Below are 16,089 nucleotides of genomic sequence, written 5' to 3'. Positions count from 1 at the left end.
CTTTTAACCAACTGCCAACCCGGGTCTGGGGAAAGAAAGCCTGCAAGACTCCTTCCCAAAAGAGCAGATGAAACCCATCTTTCTGTACTCAAAACTCCCATCTGTTTTCAAAAGGGGGATCACTTTATTTTAAAGGTGAAGCCATTTATGACAAAGAGTGAGGGAGATGAACGAATGGGTGCAATTAGTTTCTACGTTAGTCTAGTATCTATTTTTATCTTATTCCCTTATTATGAAACTTACATTATCACCAGTGAACCTGGTTCTTATCCAGTCCTGGTATTAGGAAACTTCAATAAAAATTGAGTAGATATTGCAATGTCGAGCTTTATTTTTTACCTGCCATGATGTTTCCCATTTTTCTTATTACTTCAAAGAGCTGCTTGGAATAACTCAGGGATTTCTATCCCTTGACATTGGGAATATTTTGATACTTGAGGGTTATGCTAAGAATTTCCTTAAGCTAAAGTCCTAAAAGTCTAAACAAACATTCCCGGTTCTACGGGAGAGGCTATGGCTACATTTACTTTTGTGACTTGTAACCTTCTTTCAGAACAACAATCATTCCAGAAGTCAATTTACTACTTCACTAAGTTTCCCACCAGTTTACTTGCTGAAGAACTGTCAGAAAGGTCAACCTAAGTGCTCACATTTTCTCTAAGCCCTTGGTTAGTCAAGGTAAAATTAAGGGAAGAGAAGATAATCACAGAGCATGTTTATAAGGGGTAGAGGCACAAACCCTGTATCTAAATGGTCCTTTTTAGGATTTAGGAAGCAATAAGGACCTTACTGTTTTTACTTTTGATCAGGTGTAATTACTGCTCTGAGACGGCCCCTCAGTGGGAACGTCTCTGAAATATAAAGTTCTTTGGCTATTGAACATCATGGCTTCTCTACTGCTTCTGGAGCTCTAGGGCAGATGCGCATCCCGATGAACCCCGGAGTTTAAAATCTGAATGTATTAAGTGGCTAACGCAAGCAAGCATTTATTTCACCAGAGCATTTGACCTCTGCCTCCTCTCTCTCCCTTTAACATGCACCTGCTCTGTCCAAAGAGCTGAGCCAAGAGCTCAGAAGCGGGAAGATACATCTGAGCCACGCTCACTGTGAGTAGCTTGCGATCTGGTATCGGGGAGTCACGGCACTTTTAGAAACAGTTCCTGAGTCCCCAGATTTCTATTTGTAAGTCACTAAATAACCTACCAAGAGGTTAAAGACAGGGAGGGGGACACCACTTTGCAGACAACAGGCTTTGGGAGTCCCCTTCCCGCACATGCTCTTCCTTTCTCTTTACTTGTTCAAACTCCTGCCGATCCCACCAACCTGACTCTTCCAAGTCTCCTTCTCAGACCAGCCCCTCTGATTGATGCACAGGAATTGAGCTTTCCTTTGAGCCATACTATTTCCTATGGAGACAGGCTAAAGATCACCTTTCATCATTTTTTGTTAGCATCCAGCACAAGTGTTAGCTTTCAGGTTATTGTTTCATTGTTTTAGATTATTCTTTAGATTATTCATCTTTTCCAATTATGTTTTTTTCCTCTTAATTACAACCAAAGCACCTTGAAAGCTGGGGAATAAGAGGGAAAGGTGGCATCATACTATTGTGGAAAAACACGGGTGTTGGGTGTGGACGGACCTACATTTGTATCATGGCTCTGTCCCTTTCCAGTTATGCCATCTTTGGGGGGCTACGCTATCTCCCTGAGCCACAGTTTCCTCATTGTCACGTGAGAATAGTATCTACACCAGGTAGGCTGCTATGAAGGTTAAAATAATTTATGTAAAGTGCCAGGAGATGGTCAATAAACAGGAGCGGTGCTGCTATCAAGATGGTCAGTTTTTACTGTTTGGAGCCTCCATAGAACCTTTCATGTGGTAGAGGCAGGGCTGACAAAACCCTTCGACTGACATAAGTGAACTGAAGTTCAGAAGCTGAAGTTGAAATATATACACTATATTTGAAAAATATGTACCCCCAACTAACAACAAAAACATAGGCAGAGTGAATATAGAAAAATGTCACTAAGTAATAAATACAGATGATGGGTATTTGGGTGTTATTCTTTCTACTCTTCTGTTTCTAAAAAATATTTTTTTGTGAGAAAAGGTCAAATAGTAAAACCAACAAATATATGTGTATGTATGTGTGCATATATACAGATATATACACACACACAGACACACTTTGGGGAGAAGGAGGCTGATGCATTATTAGCTTTTATTAAGCTTAGAAAATACCCAAAAGCTTGATATTCATTTTTATGCTTAAACTATTTTTAAACTATTTTTTTTTGTTTAAACTATTTTATGTTTAAACTATTTAGTAATTACAAAAGCAATTAAAAACCATCATCTATCACATTCATAAGTGAATAACAATGACACAAATATATATGAAAAATATTGAATAAACATAAAAGAATCTTATTAAAGAAATAAAATGAAACAAATACACCCTCAGGTGTGTCTTGTGTAAAATTTGATGCCACGGGGCAAAGCACACCACTTAATACAGGAGCATCGTCCGGGTGTTTTCCCGGATTAGCCACCAGGGGATGCTAAAGAGTAGTGTTCCCAGGAACCCGGCAGCGAAAAGATTAAAATCATTCAACTTGCCCCTGAGAAGTGGGAATCCAAGAGTCAGGCTCATTATTCAGGGGGTCTGGGAGCATGGATTTCAGCAGATCTGTTTGGCCTGTGGTAAGGACCACGCCTTGCCCCAGGGACAGAGCTGCCTGGAACCAGCTCAAGTGTGAAGCTGGTGTTGGCACCTTAGAAACCCCAGGCTGTGCCACAGCTGACAACTTCAATAGCTGCTCTGCTAGGGGCTGTAAAGCATGGGGCAGAAATGGAAGATTCTTATGTAGGCTTCGAATTCCTTTTTTCTAGTGACTTCCCATACCCTGAGACTTCCTTCCAATACATGCTTAAATGGCATCAGTACATTCTGGAAAATTTATATAGCAGCAACTAAACAGCTAGACTAGAAAATTATTTCTATTCTAAAAGTACACCCCAGGCCAAACCTTTTATGTACATAGACAATTAAATAAGAGTGGTTTATACTGTATTTTAACTTTATGTATCTCTATATGTCATTCATCCCATTGGAAAATAAAATATTTTAGGGTAGGACTTGTCAGATTTCCTTGTAGTCAAAAAGAATGTTTTATTGTATATTTGTTGGAAGTGCCTTTGCTCGACGAATTCACTATATTCTCCCAATAACCTTTGAAGAGTTGTTAATCTTATTTGAAATAGAAGAAACTGAGGCTTAAAGATGACTAGTCAGAGGAGACTCAGTTGGTGGAAGGCTAAGCAAAGACAAGAATATTATTCCTTTTGGGGATGAGGGTGAATCTCAAAGAGAGGCAGTAATTCGTGCTCAGGATTTCATAGCTAGATAGAGACGGGTTGACTCCTTGCTGGCACTGTGCCCTCTCTCTTCTACCCCATGCTTCGTACATGAACATGCTACCGTGTAGAAGAGATACATGTGCAAAGTTTCAGCAGGCTGTTCTAAGCAGAGGAACGAAAAGATACTGCCTTCACAGGCTTGCTTTTGAACTGTTCTTTATAGCCAGCATGCTCAACTATACCCATTTCTCACACATAATAATAATGGAAGAGCTTCCCCCAACAGTGACCCTGAACCTCTCAGGATCTGTAGACCTGGTGACAGAGGGCTCTGTCCCTGGAGGTTTCCAGGTTGCTTTGCCTCTGTATTCTTAGGTGTTCCACCCTAGGCCATACCTCCTGGTCTGATTTGGTATCACTGCCAAACTCCCAGATCAATCACCTTAAACCACAGGGAACATAGGACAGCCTGTGTGAAAGTCACTTATGTTCAATGATAGGTTTTTATTTTTTAAGCATGTCCATCTTTTCTTCTGGGCTTTATCTGGAGAGAGAATTGAGATCAAAAAGACAGAGAAGAGAAAACACTGTGTGGGAGGTGACATGCCATGGTCGCTTGGGAGGCCTGTCTGGAGCTGCTGGTTGTGATTTACTGAAAAGAAAATGAAATTCATGTCCCCCATCCATCTTGCTGAAATGTCATAGAAAGTGCAGCTCGCTAGCAGTAGGGAGGTCTGGCGCAGATGCCGACAAATCACCTGCTAGATCTGTTTGGTTTCTGATTTAAGAGCCATGTGTGGGCTGCAGAGAAATAAAAGTCTTGGTTCATGAACTAACAAGGAATTTTCCTGGGGTAAGACATGTCTGACTATGGGAACCGACCGTTAATTACGGCTCAGAAATGCTTTTCTCTACTGTGTGGCCATCCAGGAAGCCCAAAAGTTCCAAGTTCCAATGCGAGGGCCCAGTGCACATTACCGATTTGTTGTGTCAATGTCTGCTAATATATCTATCCACGTGACACCTTTATCAAGGATTTGTATGACTCTGTTTATGATACATGGAAAAAGTAATCGCAGAGTGGGCATACTGACAATGTCGATGTTATCGCTGAATTTCAGCCAACAACCCTGGCCTCCTATTACACTTGACAGTCGGTAGAAAACATACATCCAGCTAAGAACAAAAAGCATGTGACTCTTTCTCTAAGAAGAAAAATGCTCAGTGTTTGCCAATGGTAAGTCACACCTCTTTGGCACCTCAAAAATGTGTTTGTGATTTTAATTCTTACAGAGATCCGTATGCAGCCACCACTTGAGTTTGGTCAAGGTTGACACCAACAGTACTGGCCAGAAAGGAAGATATAAAATTCAAACTGGCCATTTATTGCTGGTGTTAACATTTTAGTTATGAAAGAGGCTGAATCTCTGGGTAACACTGAAATCTTTTCATCACCTTTTTCATTACAACACCACATTGGTAATTGGCTCTGTCTGCTAAAAGATTTAAGCAAAAAAGAAAATGACCATAATAAAAGGGCAGCTCGGGCTTCTATACTGGGGAGGAGGAGTGCAGGAAATTGTAAAAGGCCAAAGAGTCCTCCACGCTTCAAAGTTCAGGTGATAAATAAAACCAGTGACGTGGTGCTACTTACCACCCTTCTGATTTTTCTGATAACAGGCTCAGGGTCTGGAGGGCCACCCAGGAAGCTCTGAATACGTACTGCTGAAAATAAACCAGCCCTTTCTCTGCATTTTCAGAAAAACTGAGTGACCAGAGAGGACACCCCCATCCCCACCCCACGCTGCTCCAAGAACATCCTGAGCGTGGCCCTGTGGAGATGCCCAGGCCTGGCACATTCCACTTCCCAGCACCAGCCTAAGAACAACAGCTCCGCGGCCCGGCCTGCCTTTGACTTGCAATGCACAGGAATTTCAGAATCCCCATGTCTCATCTCTAGAAGCGCGGAACAATCACACGCTCCATTCCCCTCAAGGATCTCACCTTCAAAATGTTCTTCATACCTTTTTCTTTCTTTTCTACATAACTTTCCCTTTGGAATCAAGATTACTAAATCATTCTCCCCAGACTAATTTCTTTCACACATAAGTATAAACTGGGCTCCCCAAACACACAACGATGCTGCCAGGGATTTTGTGTGATTTTCGGAGAGTCACACTCCATCTCTAACCCAGCCCCAGACTAAAACACATACACATACACGCACACACATGCACACACACGCACACACACACACAATTAAGTCAACTGCCATTCTCCAAACAGAAAGCCCTTCGACATTCACCCTGCGTGGCCTCACCTGTCCAGAGAAATGCTGAGTGGACACCGCGAGGGCCTGGAAGCCGCGGACGGCCCTGCTCAGCTCCGCCTGCACCAGGCCCAGCTGCCGGGCCTGCTGCTCACACTTCTCCTTCAGCCGCTGAACCAGCTGCCTCTCGGCTTCGCGGGCCTGCAGGTCTGGCTTGGGGGGAAACCCATTTCGGGGGGCCGCAACCCTCTGCTTGGGGTGTCCTAGGAAGAGAAAAGTTACTTGAGAATGAACACTCAGCCCAGAAGTGACGACAGCTCCTGATTATATAAGGATTTCATCAAGGGCAAGTGGCTGAGGAGAGATTACCCGTGGTTTGTCATTTTAGGTATTAAACATAAAAAACAGACAGAGACTTCAAATGTTTGCTCTGTTTATATCCTACTCAGTTTTGTGTTTGGAAAAAGAGTAATAAAGTTGCCAAATTCCTCCTAACTTTCTACAATTCTAAGCAGTTCGTTTGTTCTTGCTTTTTTTTTCTTTAAGGAGATTACTCTTTGAAATGTCTAATGGGAAATCAATCCATCAATCCAGGTCGAAGGCAGTTATAACTTAGCAACCTCTTAATTGGGCTTCGCGGAGTTGTGCCTACACACCCCTCCCTCCACTAGGGACGCTCTGATGTCAGGTCAAGTCACACATCCAATGACCTCTGCTCCAGGGGTTTCTGTTTCTGGCTTCACATTCCCGGCACCAATGTCCTCCAAATATTCCCATGTGACCACTCAGACTACCTCCAGCTCAGGGTCCAGGCACCAAAACCTTTCACTTTCCAACAAGAAGCCCTGCTTCCTCTCATCGTTCACTGAAGAGCAACCAGAATAATCCTTCCGATTCTAAGACAGCTCTTGACCTGTGTGGACCCCTCTTTCCAGTTATGCTCCTCTGCAGAAAGAAGAGACTGCCCATTCCTGACCATGGCCGAGAGCTTCTGCAACCTGGCTCCTGCCAGGCAGACAAGACGTTAGGTATGGGATGGCCACAGAGGAAGGAGCCAGAAACTTCGCCTGGATTGGGGCCAGAGTAGGAGAGGCTTTATGGAGAGCTGACCATTGGGCTGAAGCTTGAGACATAAAGACAAGGCCCCGGGAAAGGGCACGGAGATAAGCGTCACATCGTGCTGAAGGGCCTGTGGGTAAGCGAGGCCCTTACCCAGAACTGCTGTCCTTCCCGTGGGAGGCTCCGACAGGCCTGACACCCACAGAATGCCTCTGCAGACAGTGGACTTACATTCCGAAGGCACATTCTTTCCTTTGCTCAGGCAGATCACATCCTAGAGGACATGGCGTGAATGCTGACAGCACGATCACAAATAAACTTCAATATTCCAGAAGTCCTTTTGTCTCCTGGCCACCATGGCTCCCCTCCCACCACCCCAAAATATCAGGGAGGAACATAAACGAGAAAATGACAGCCTCTGCAGTGAACACAAAAGTGGCCTTATCGTTTAAGGGGAAAAGATGGTTAATTGATCTAAATACTTTTGATTGTTAATTTAATGGTAACCATGCTGATTTTAGTTAAATCGTCCTCCTCTTAAGAAATCAACAGAATCTCAATGCAACCTCACGCACAATACATCTTAAAGTATTACGGCTTAATACAATAGTACAACATGAAATTTTTTTGTTGCTTTTTTACAACTGTCCTTATGATAATAGAATACAGAAAATTTGCTTGCATATTATGGGTGAATCACTCTTAGTGCTTTCTTAATCCCAACATTCTCAGTATTGAAAACAAAAGAAATGTGAGAGATTTTACCGCCTTCATTAAACTCTAAGAAACAGCCTCAGACATAAGGTAGTTTTTTCATGATTACTGTTTACCATTTTATTGTTGTCACTAGTAATTTTATGAAAAACTCCAGGGTTTTAATTAGTGTGTGGAGGGACCAGGTGCTTGACACCTGTTACAAGAGAAGACACTTCCTTTAGAAACTAAAGGAAATAATGAAACACATTTCCTGCTCAGGGAATTAGAGCTAATTGCAATCCATGGCACGTCGAGTCACCTCTGAGCTTGGGAACATTAGTGAGCGCTCACGTTGTTGTGTGTTTGGGACTATCAGCTTTGCCCCTATTATTAATACTGTTATTATTATTACTATTATCACTGTCATCATTATCAGGTTAGCAATGACATTCAATGGTAAATGGACAATAAAAGGATTTGGTGAAATGCTATTCTTGGTGCTTGCTTTGATGTTGGTGTTACTGTTCTATTACTTTTATCCACACACTCAAAATTCCAGCGTTCTGTCAAAATGCCAGTCCACCCAGTCCACATTTCTATTCCCAGGGATACTAAACTGACATTCTGGGCCTAGACAGAAGCTCTCCTGGGAATATCAGCTTGGTACCAACACACCAAGTGTAGGCTGAGTTGCCTTGTGGCTCTGAACCACCTTATGAAACCACTTCTTGTTTGGACTGCTGGTTGGCTGCACCTGTGGCCCTGGGCCACTGTCACAGGGTAGACTAAGGCTCAGGCCCCAGTGCTGGGCTGGAGGAAGGCTGGCTGTGTTCTCCATTGCTTTTCGTTGGAGAGGTCCTGCCATTTTCTAAAATACATCAAATATAACTTTGCCTGCGACTCATCATCACTGTACTGCTAGCAGCATGTTTTTGATTCTCACTAAAAACAGTATTCTCTCTTGTGCTGTCAGTTTTTGCTCTGTACTTCCATAGCTGACTCCCTGCAGTATTGTTCTGTCACCTTCGTATCTACCCGCATGTCAGACCATCCCAGGATGGTACCTAAGGGCGGCCGCACAGGCTCAGCTACCATCTTGGGGATGGAGGGTTCATGCTGAATGAAGGTAACTGACATACAGCCAGCTTTGGCTGTTTCATTAAAAGTCAAGGAGGATTTTGTTAGCTTTTGTTGTCTTCTCTTAAAACCCAGCACGTAAGAGAGCTAAAATACTAACCTGCTTAGGAAGTAAGGGGTTCGTAGGGTCCTGCAATGGAAACTTCTGGAGGCAATGATACGTGGAGTCAGAGCACACAGTCCACAGTGGGATGAGATGCAGTGATGGCGATTCACTTCTGACCTCTTACACCCGTATTTCTCTGGTAGAGCTACCAGGCCTAGATTTCTGGTTTTCTGACTCGCTGCCTGGGACTCTTACCACTGAAGCATCCTGCTGATTCCTGCTACATCTCTGGCAGATCTCACGGGCTTGGGGCATGCATTCAATTCTAGAACATCCTCCCAGTATCTCCATTTCTTTTTAGCCATCCTACTGGCTACAGGACTCTGATGAGATAGAATCTATGATGATCCCAGTAACAACTGGCAACTCAGAGCGGAAAGCCAGTAACCTTAAGTTCTCACAAAGGTGAGTACAGGCGGTTTGTGTGCAAAGGCTAAGCACTGGGGAGAACACAGCTTCTGAAAATAGGAAGCAAATATTAAAAATTCATCTGCAGCCATCTGGTCACTATCAAGAGATTTCTAATGGATTGGAGAGGTTGGCTTAAAAATTTTAAAGCTGGATGATTAATTGACATGGTAACAAGCAGTGCATCATTGAAAACTGTTTACAGCATCAGAGAAAGCCCGTGACCTTAACACTTGTAAACAAGGAAGGAAAGAATTATAGGACACAACTTTGATAGCCTTGCTGCTTAAGGAAATGCCCTTCGTGAGTTTGGTTAACATCCTAAGAGAAAGGATATCTGGGCTTTTCCCACTGGGAACACAAGTACTGAGTTCTTTGCAGTCTTGGGCAATATTTTTCCTAAACTGATCTAAATTTATTTCAGAAAATTTTGCCCAGGAGCACATTATATTTACACTTAGTGCTTGCATTTGTTTGCCTGGGGTTGGCTAGTGGTGGGGACAAGTGAGGAGCAAATGACACTGGGGATAGAGCATTTTTTTCCAGCCGGTCCTGGACATGGGTAAAGGCAGGAATTACTAAGTTGGGCAGCCCCAGCCACATAAGGGACCTGCTGTACCCTGGAAAGGAGTGGTTTTCATTTCCCACTCCATGGAAGGAGCAGATTCTTGTCCATTTTGATGTACAGAAGAACAGAAAACACATGAAGTTATCATCAGAGTTTCCAAAGCCACCTATGAAAAATTGATGACTATAATCCACTTGCTAGACAAAATATAAGTGGACATAAAAGATTTCATCTTCAGGAAGTTTCTTATTCTTTTCAAGAAGTACAGGTGCTATTTATCAAGGTAAATCTAACCTTCTTCATCTAAAGATGAAAAAATTGTGGTTTAACAATGTTCTAGCAATTGCTAAATTCTTATATAAAAAACCAGCTACTTCTGGCCAAGATGGAGAAAGAAGTGTCAGACTTACCCTCTCATCTGAAACCACTCCCTCCAAATTGGCCAAACATGTAAGACAATGGTTTTTAAGACATTAACATTAGGCAATGAAATGCAGTGATACCTGAGAGTCTGGAAATAATTGAGGGGATTCCTACAATCGCCTGAGCCTACTGCTTGGAGTGACTTTCCAGCGAGTCCGAGAACCCAGTGGAGTCTTGGTAGATTCCTTGAGTTGAGAAAATGGAGCTGGGGGCTCAGGGGACTCAGGGGTTACCAGGCTCAGTAGCAGAAAGGACAGAGCTCCACAGAGAGTCCGGGGACACACAGAGGGGCCCCTGTAGTTTCCAGCCAAGTTCTGGTTGGTACATGCTTGTAAGGGAAGTTGGTTGTCCAAGGGCAGGAAAAAAACTGCATAAAGGCTTAGAGGGAACAATTCCAAGAGCTGACAGAAGGCCAAAATTTGTTCGGGTTCCCGTATTTTTTTTTTTTTTTGTAAGCCAGAGTGGGAAACCTCGTAATTCATGGGGCATCGGTACTCAGAAGGGTTTTGCCTCAATAGTCTGATAAAACTAGCCCTAGTCTATTGCTGATTGGAACTTGCCTGATAAAGCTGACAAGCAAGGCCCAAAATTATCAAACTCTCCCTAAGTAACATAGTTTTATCCAAAGAACATAGCTTAAGAATATTTATAGAATTAAAAAATAATTTCAGTACTCAACAAGAAAAAATTCACAATATCTGGCATCTAAAATAATTCTCAGGCATGCAAATAAGCGTAAAACCCATCATAAAAACCCATAATGAGAAACCCATAAAATTTAGTATATTCATATAAAACCCATAATGAGAAAATGCAACCAATTGAAGCCCACCAATAAATGGCACAGGTGATTAACAGTTATTATAACTATATACCATATGTTCAAGAAGCTAGAGGAACCATTGAAAATTTCGAGTAGAAGCAAAGAAGATTTTTAAAAGACCTACATAAAAATCTGAGAGATTAAAAACTCCAATGTCTGAGACAAAAAAATATGGTGGATGGGATTAAGAGTAGATGAGACACTATGTAGGAAAAGAAAGATTAATGACACACATTTTCATCGTAGCATTACTTACAGGAACCAAACATTGGAAATAACCCAACTGTCCATCCACTGATGAATGGGTAAATAAAATGTGACCATCCAATGGAATAATATTCAGCCCAAAACAGGAATGAAGCATTGATTCATGCTTTGACATGAATGGACCTAAAAAACATTATGCTAAGTGAAAGACACCAGTGCAAAAGGCCATATATTACATAATTCTATTTGTATGAAATGTCCACAAAAGGCAAACCCAGAGAATAGGAAACAGGCTAGTGGTTGTTAGGGGCTGGGGCAAGTGGGGCTTGGGGAGTGACTGCTAATGGGTACTGATTTCTTTAGGGGCGAAAATGTCCTGGAATTAGCGGGGAGGCTGCACAACCTTGTGAATATACTAAAAAGCACTGAACTGTATACTTCAAAAGGGTGAAATTTATGGTATGTGAACTACAGCTCAACTAATGCAAAGTCTCAGTAAGGTCTATTTGGAACATTTTGCTGCCATTTTATGAAAGTGCCATTGTCAAAACAGCTATATTAGAATGTCTTGTTTCCCTTTTAACATGGTTTTTGCTATCAAGAAACTTAGATATGTGGAAGAGAAATAGCTCTGATACATTGGTGTTTTTGATCTATTATCACTAATCTTCACCACAACCTTGCAGCATACCTATAATTCTCACTTTACAGAAGAGGAAACGGAGACTTAGAGAAGTCATGTTATTTGCCTAAGGTCATACATCCCATGACCCACTGAGCCGGGGTTTGAACTTGATGCAAGGGATTCCTACAATCGCCTGAGCCTCCTGCTTGGAGTGACTTTCCAGTGAGTCAGGAACCCAGGTGGAGTGTAGTAGCTCTACTTTGGGTTATGCAACCAGGCAACATTTAGAACACGCCAAAGAGTTTCTAGTGAAGGCAACTAAGTACGTGCCTTTGCAGATACAAGCTGAGAACCGGCAGAGAGTGGTATCACAGAGGTGCAGGGAGAAAAATTTCAGGAAGAAGGAATGACCAATAATGCCAAACACCACAGAGATAAGACAAGGAATAGGACTCGTCCATCCAGACATAAAGAACATGCAGTCACTCGTGGTCCTGGCAGCAGCAGCATCAGGGGAAGGGTGGGAACGGCAGCTAGATGGCAGTGAGGAAAGGAGTCATTTGTAAGCAAAGGGACAGAGACGGACTGCTCTTTCCCAAGCCTGACTCGAAAGACAGGGAGAGAAATGTGTCATAAATATGTGAGTCAGGGAAGTTTTGTTGTTCTGGCTTGTTTTGTTTGGTGAATGAGACTGATTGCAGAAAATATGGTCCCTGTCCTCGATGAATTTACACATCATTAAGGGAGGGAAGTACACCTCGAATTCACCACTCAGAAAGCCACTCCTAGGCCAATGACATTCAAGGGTTCCATACAGGCACTGGTGTGCCAGTTGATCTTTGATTCTCAGCACTGTGAAGACAGGAAAATCACCCTCAGAAATGAAAGAGGCAAGGAGGGGATTCTGGGAACACAAACACTATGCCTCCCACCCACTCAAGGCTCTCCACTATTGTTATGTAGCATTTCCAGGTTTCTATTCATCAGGGCTAGCTCAAAATCCACATGTGTGGAGCTGGACTCCAATATTTCTGCCCCCTTGTGTACAGATCCTGCCACTGTGCACTGAATGTTTGTGTTCCCCCCAAAATTCATATGTTAAAGCCCTAATCCCCAGGGTGATAGTGTTCTGAGGTGGGGCCTTGGGAACGAATTAAGTCATGAGGGTGGAGCCTTCGTGAATAGCATTAGTGCCCCTATAAGGAGATGTGGGAGAGATCATCTCTTTTCCTCATGTAAAGACAAAGTAAGAAGGAATCCATCTGCAAACCCCAGGAAGAGAGCCCTCACCAGGAACCAAATCAGCCAAACCTTTGATGGACTTCCAGTTTCCAGAGCTCTGAGAGGTAAATTTCTGTTGTTTAAGCCATCCAGGAGGTACTTGTTATAGCAGCCTGAGCAGATGAACACACTTGCATGGTTCCTCTGAGAGGGAGTGGAATCTGTGACTATGATAAGATACTATTGTCATCATGAGATTATATTACATACCGAGAGGATTATCCTTGGTGAGCCTGTTAAAAACAATTTTCTCCAGCTGGTTGCAGAGTACGGAGTCAGAGATTGGAAGTCAGAGAAGGAATCAACACACCATTACTGCTTTCAAGATAGCATGGGCCACATGGCAAGGAGCGCTGAAAGTAATCCCTGGCAGCCAGCAAGGACACAGAAGCCTCAGTCCTACAACTCCAACAACCTGGTTCTACCAACAATACGAATGTGCTTGAAAGTGGATTTTTTTCCTCCAGAACTGCCAATCAAGAACTCAGCCCAGCTCACACCATGATTTCAGCCCTGTGGTACTCTGAGCAGAGAACTCAATTAAGCCACACCTAGATGTTTGACCTAAAGAACTGTGATCTATAGAAGTAATAAATGGATGTTATTCTTAAAAAATAAAAGGGAAGGAAAAGGTTAGAGAACAGATAGCAAGAGAAACTATCCAAAATGAAACAGAGAAAAAAGGCCCAAAGAAATAACAGAGTATCAGTTTGGACAGGAGCTATAAGACAACTTCAAGAAGCCTAATATATGTATAATTGGAGTCTCTGAAAAGGAAGGGATAGAACTGAAAAATCTTTGAAGAGATAATGGGCAAAATTTTTTCAAATTTTATGGAAACTGTATACCCACAGATCTAAGGATCTTGACAAATCTCAAGCACACAAAAAAATGAAGAAAATTACACTGAAGTATAGTGTTGTCATATTGCTCAAAAACAGTGACAAAGAGAGCACTTTGAAGTTGCCAGAGAAGAAAAAGACATTATGTACAGAGAGACAAAGATAACAGCTGATTTTCATTGGGAATCATATAAACCAGAAGACAGTGGAACATCTTTAAATGCTTAAAGAAAAAAATGCCAACTTGGATTTTGAACAAAGTAAAAGTATCTATCAAAAATAAAGGGAAACAAAACTGAAGGTTTTATGACCAGGAAACCTCTACCACAAGAAACGTTAAAGGAAATTCTTCAGGCTGAAGAAAAATGATACCAGATGAAAATCTGGATATATGTAAAAAATGAAGAGCATTAGAAATAAGAACTAAATGAGTAAATCTAAAACACTGTTTCCTTATTTAAATCTCTTTAAAATAATGAACAATAGTAATGGAGTGTGAGTTTATAATTTATGTAAAAGGAAATGTTTGATAACAATAGCACAAATGCCAGGAGGAGAGAGGTGGAAGCCTAATGTTGTAAGATTCTAAAACTTTACATGAAGTGATATAATATCAATTAAAATTAGAATATGAAAAGCTAAACATGTAGACTATGAACTCTAAAGCAACCACTGAAGTAATACAAGATATAGATAGCTAATATATCAACAAAGGAGACTGAAGGAATCATAAAAATATGCAATTAATGCAAAAGAAGGCAGTAAAATAGGGAAAAAAAGAACACATGAGATGAATAGAAAGTAATAGTAAACTGGTAGATTTAATCCCAATCAATTCAATAACATTAAACATATATCAAAGATGGAGCCTTAAGATTGGGTAAAGATGCAAGAGCCAATTATATGCTGCTTGTAAGAAATCAATTTAAATATACAAATAGATGGAAAGGAGAAGTATGGAAAGAGCTGAAACTAATAGCTGGAGTGACACTATTAATATTGCATAAAGTAGATTTCAGGGAAAAGAGCATTACCAGGGATAAGAAGGGTAATTTCATAATGACAAAGAGGGCAATTCATCAAAATGATAAACAACCCTGAACATTTATGTGCCTAATAGCAGAGCTTCAAAATACATGAAGCAAATAATGATAGAACTCAAAGGAGGGACATACTCATCCCTGATTATATTCTGAGATTTCAACAGCCTTCTCTCAATTACTGATAAAACATGCCAACAGCAAATAAGGGCATAAAATACTTGAACAATGCTCTCTGATGACTTGTCCTATAACATGTGTACAATGTTCCACTTAGGAACAGCAGAATAGACATTCTTTTTAAGTATGTATGAAACATTTGCCAAGACAGACTTGCTGTGGATCAGAAAACAAGTTATCAATAAATTTCAAAAGATTCAACTCACCCAAAGTATGTTCTCTAACCACAACAGAATTAAATTAAGATCAGAAAGAACTGTGGAAAGCCCCAAATATTTGTAGATTAAATATTGCAGCTCTAAATTATATTGGATTAAAGAAGAAATCAGAAAAGGGAAATTTGTAAATTATTTTGAACTGAATGAAGATAAAACCCAATATATCAAAATTTTTGGATTACAGCTAAAGCAGTATGTACAGGGAAATTTATTATACTAAACACTCACATTAGAAAAGAAAGACTTCATACTAATGACATCAGCTAATTAAACCCAGTGTATGCAAAAGAAAAGAAATAGTAATAATTAGAGTAGAAATTGTTGTATGTCCTTCTGCAAAATTAGTTTAGTCCTTCTGCAAAAAAGAAAAATTCAAGCCATATTTCACGTTATATGCAAAAATTAACTCAAATTGAATGGCAGGCTTAAATATTAAAACTATAACTCTAAATCTTCTAGGAGAAAATCTTTGTGTCCTTGGGTCATGCAAACATTTTTTAGATAACCCCAGAAACATGGTCCATATAAGAAAAAAATTATGAATTGGACTTCATGAAAATTTAGAACATCTATTTCTCAAAAGACATTGTTAGGAGAATGCAAAACAAGTCACAGATCATAGCGAAAGAATCGCAAATCACAGAACTAAACAAAAATGTATCAGAATATATAAAAACTCTCAAAATTCAGTAAGAAGATGACAAAAGAAACCTAATAAAAATGGCAAAAGATTTGAATGCATATTTTATCACAGAATATATACAGATGTCAAATAAACCTAAAAAGATGCTTGACATTACAACATCATTAGTTACTAGGGAAATTAAAACCACAGGAGATATCAATA

At 40.9% G+C, this 16,089-nt stretch overlaps 1 protein-coding gene across 8 annotated transcripts in view; it reads right to left on the bottom strand.

Annotated features, from left to right (window-relative positions):
* MTUS2 (microtubule associated scaffold protein 2) overlaps nt 1-16,089 on the bottom strand; it is a 501,163-nt gene that overhangs the window by 105,315 nt on the left and 379,759 nt on the right. For all 8 annotated transcript variants that reach the window (XM_073228704.1, XM_073228715.1, XM_073228711.1 and 5 more), the window contains one exon: nt 5,681-5,892. In XM_073228704.1, coding sequence (XP_073084805.1) covers nt 5,681-5,892 — 212 coding nt within the window. The remainder of the gene's footprint in view (nt 1-5,680; nt 5,893-16,089) is intronic.

This window comes from Manis javanica, chromosome 1 (assembly GCF_040802235.1).
Source record: "Manis javanica isolate MJ-LG chromosome 1, MJ_LKY, whole genome shotgun sequence".
Classification (NCBI taxonomy): Eukaryota; Metazoa; Chordata; class Mammalia; order Pholidota; family Manidae; genus Manis; species Manis javanica.
This window is presented reverse-complemented; position numbering and strand designations above follow the sequence as displayed.